Source organism: Galeopterus variegatus, unplaced genomic scaffold, assembly GCF_000696425.1.
Source record: "Galeopterus variegatus unplaced genomic scaffold, G_variegatus-3.0.2 Scaffold1478, whole genome shotgun sequence".
NCBI lineage: Eukaryota > Metazoa > Chordata > Mammalia > Dermoptera > Cynocephalidae > Galeopterus > Galeopterus variegatus.
In genome coordinates this window covers 390,051-393,637 of record NW_007727589.1, presented here as the reverse complement: position 1 = coordinate 393,637, position 3,587 = coordinate 390,051, and the positions used below count along the sequence as shown (strand labels likewise).

The 3,587-nt window shown below is 42.0% G+C and overlaps 1 protein-coding gene across 1 annotated transcript in view; it reads left to right on the top strand.

Annotated features, from left to right (window-relative positions):
• Positions 1-677: 677 nt before the first annotated feature.
• Positions 678-3,587, top strand: part of DPYS (dihydropyrimidinase) — a gene marked incomplete at its 5' end in the record, with an annotated part of 64,592 nt that continues 61,682 nt past the window's right edge. Inside the window, 2 exons of the mRNA XM_008577287.1 lie at positions 678-857; positions 3,055-3,244. Coding sequence (XP_008575509.1) covers positions 678-857; positions 3,055-3,244 — 370 coding nt within the window. The remainder of the gene's footprint in view (positions 858-3,054; positions 3,245-3,587) is intronic.

The window sequence follows — 3,587 nt, the reverse complement described above, 5'->3', positions numbered from 1 at the left end:
GTACTCTGGCAGCACAGTGCACACTTCACAGGCTCTCTCTGTCCTCTGGCGCACTCACTCCAGACCCGTCGCCATCTTGCTCCCCTGAGTTAGTTTTGATCTTAACTTGCCCCTTCCTCTTGGCAATCGTGAAGGCCCCTGTGCTTCGACTGGTCCAGGGTCTTGTGAAAGGCCAGCTCTCACCTTCTAGAAGCTGCCATCAGGTCACGTGCCTGTTGTGGCTTGCTTTCTCAGGCAAAGCTGGGCCAATCCACATCTACTTCCTCCCCCAAGAATTCATCCTGTGGCTTTCAGATTTGAGTCCAAATCCTTACCTCGCATGAGCTTTGATTCCTTCTAAATCCATGACTGCATCTGTTGCTGCCACATGAGTTTGTCTTCATTTTCTAGAATAATTTCCTTAAAACTGGAGATAGATGCAGAGATTTTTATATCCAAGTACAGAAATGAAGTACTGTGGGGGAAGCTATTAACATTTTAGTGATTTAATAGTATCACAGCGGCAGCAACTTAGATGAAACAGGGTAAAACCTGGGGGGAAGACTAAGGCCTTAATTGCATTTTGTTGTCCCTGTTTTACTTAGTTCTCTTCGGAATGCAACACTTTGGAGAACGTTGAAATTTTCATTTAAACTAAAGAGTGACATGTTGTCTTCATTGTTGTTTTTCACTTTTAGGTTAAAGAAGAGATGAAAATCCTTACCCAAGATAAAGGTGTTAACTCTTTCAAGATGTTTATGGCATACAAAGATCTGTACATGGTGAGGGACGCAGAGCTGTATGCCGCCTTCTCTCAGTGCAAGGAAATTGGAGCGGTTGCTCAGGTCCATGCAGAAAACGGAGACTTAATTGCAGAGGTAAGCATTTGCATTCCAAATCTTCTTAACTTAAAAGATAACAGCCATAATTTAAAGTGAAGATGATCAGCCCCAAGTAGGTAAACTCATGTAATGCCCTGGAAGAATGGAAATCCAGAAACAGATTTTCTGTGGCTCAGAAATACTTAATTTGGTTTACTTGAGTCTCTGTTCTTGGTTTTATTCAGGTGGTATATGCACCTGAATGAGAATTTCCCGTTTTCAATTCAGCTATTTCAAGCCAGCTAGTTGGTCTCAAACATTTGCAAATATAAAAACACAAATATTTTTCTCTGTATCCCCCAGCACTTTTTGTTGTGTTCTGTGTTTTAGTAGCTCAGCTGCTGGTTCGGACTAAACTGTGGACACCAGTGTAATCTGGTGACTTAAGCAGTGCATTAGGTAGCTGTTTAAAGCCCTAGTCTTTTCAGAAACTGGGTATTAAAATGTGCTCTGGAGGAATCTAGATGATATTTATTTCTCACGTTAGTTCCATTATTAATGCCTGAAGGGTACACCATCTGCAAGATTTAAAGAGCTGTCTCTTAGCCTTTATAGTAGCTGAGTTTTTTCTCTCTCCCTAGGCTCAGTTCCCATTTAAGTCAGTGAGATCAGGTCTCAGTGGCCAGGAGGCAGTGGGAATAAGGAGGAGAAAGCATGAGCTGTAAAATCAAACAGACTGGGTTTAAATTTGACTCTCCCATTTCCTGGCTGCATGACACCAGGCAAGTTGTGTTATCCTGAGTCTTGACTTCAGCCTTTCCTGTAAGGAAGAAAGAAAATTTTGGAGAAGGCAAATAACTGGTCCAATAACATTTAGTATGTTGGGTTGGGAGCCAGTGAAGACTATGATTCAGTAAAAAAGTAGAACTAATTACATAATATATTACAATCTGTCCCACCAATAAGGATCCGTAGTCTTTCGTTTGTTCTGAATCAATATTGTCTTCAATCTAGACAATACTTTTCAAAGAAAGTGATTTAAATGAACCTCATATCTTTTTTCACCTTTTCAATCAAAATAATTTGATGGTAAAACATGCAGATAGCAATTAACATAAACTATTGGAATATTAAAATTATTTTTATCAAATGCACACACTGCACACACACATACACATACACTCACATACACACGTGTGCGTATACCTAACAGATTGTTTTCAATCCAGCTATTTCAAGCCAGCTATTTGATCTCAAACATTTGCAAATATAAAAACACAAATATTTTTCTCTGTATCCCCCAGCACTTTTTGTTGTGTTCTGTGTTTTAGTAGCTCAGCTGCTGGTTCGGACTAAACTGTGGACACCAGTGTAATCTGGTGACTTAAGCAGTGCATTAGGTAGCTGTTTAAAGCCCTAGGCTTTTCAGAAACTGGGTATTAAAATGTGCTCAGGAGGAATCTAGATGATATTTATTTCTCATGTTAGTTCCATTATTAATGCCCGAAGGGTACACCATCTGCAAGATTTAAAGAGCTGTCTCTTAGCCTTTATAGTAGCTGAGTTTTTTCTCTCTCCCTAGGCTCAGTTCCCATTTAAGTCAGTGAGATCAGGTCTCAGTGGCCAGGAGGCAGTGGGAATAAGGAGGAGAAAGCATGAGCTGTAAAATCAAACAGACTGGGTTTAAATTTGACTCTCCCATTTCCTGGCTGCATGACACCAGGCAAGTTGTGTTATCCTGAGTCTTGACTTCAGCCTTTCCTGTAAGGAAGAAAGAAAATTTTGGAGAAGGTAAACAACTGGTCCAATAACATTTAGCAGATTGGGTTGGGGAGACAGTGAAGACTATGATTCAGTAAAAAAGTAGAACTAATTACATAATATATTACAATCTGTCCCACCAATAAGGATCCGTAGTCTTTTGTTTGTTCTGAATCAATATTGTCTTCGATCTAGACAATGCTTTTCAAAGAAAGTGATTTAAATGAACCTCATATCTTTTTTCACCTTTTCAATCAAAATAATTTGATGGTAAAACATGCAGATAGCAATTAACATAAACTATTGGAATATTAAAATTATTTTTATCAAATGCACACACTGCACACACACATACACATACACTCACATACACACGTGTGCGTATACCTAACAGATCTAAAAGCCTGGCAGTGGATTTAATTTACAGGACAATAGTGGTGTTTGTCCTGAGTAGACCTCCTTGCACGTGTGTTTGTGCCTGCTGTCTTTGCAGGGAGCAAAGAAGATGTTGGCATTGGGGATAACAGGCCCCGAGGGCCACGAGCTGAGCCGCCCGGAAGCAGTGGAGGCCGAGGCCACGCTGAGAGCCGTCACCGTCGCCAGCGCCGTGAACTGCCCCCTGTACGTCGTGCACGTGATGAGCAAGTCTGCGGCCAAGGTGATAGCGGACGCGAGGAGAGACGGTACTTTCCCGATGTGACTTCACCTGCAACTCAGTGCGGCAGCCCCCTCATCCGCGGGGACACGTTCTAAGTCCCCCAGCGGATGCCTGAACCTGGGGATGGGACCAAAGCCCGTGTAGACTATGTTTCTTCCTATACAAACGTACCAGTGTTAAAGTTTAATTTATAAATTAGGCACGGTACGCTTGCGCTTTGGGACCATTATGAAGTAAAATAAGGGTGACCTGAACACAAGCACTGCGATGCATTGACAGTGGATCTGACAACCCAAATGGCAACTAAGTGACTAAGGAGCAGGGGCGTCTGCAGCGCGGATCTGAGGCGAAGGGAGGAGTCACTGCGG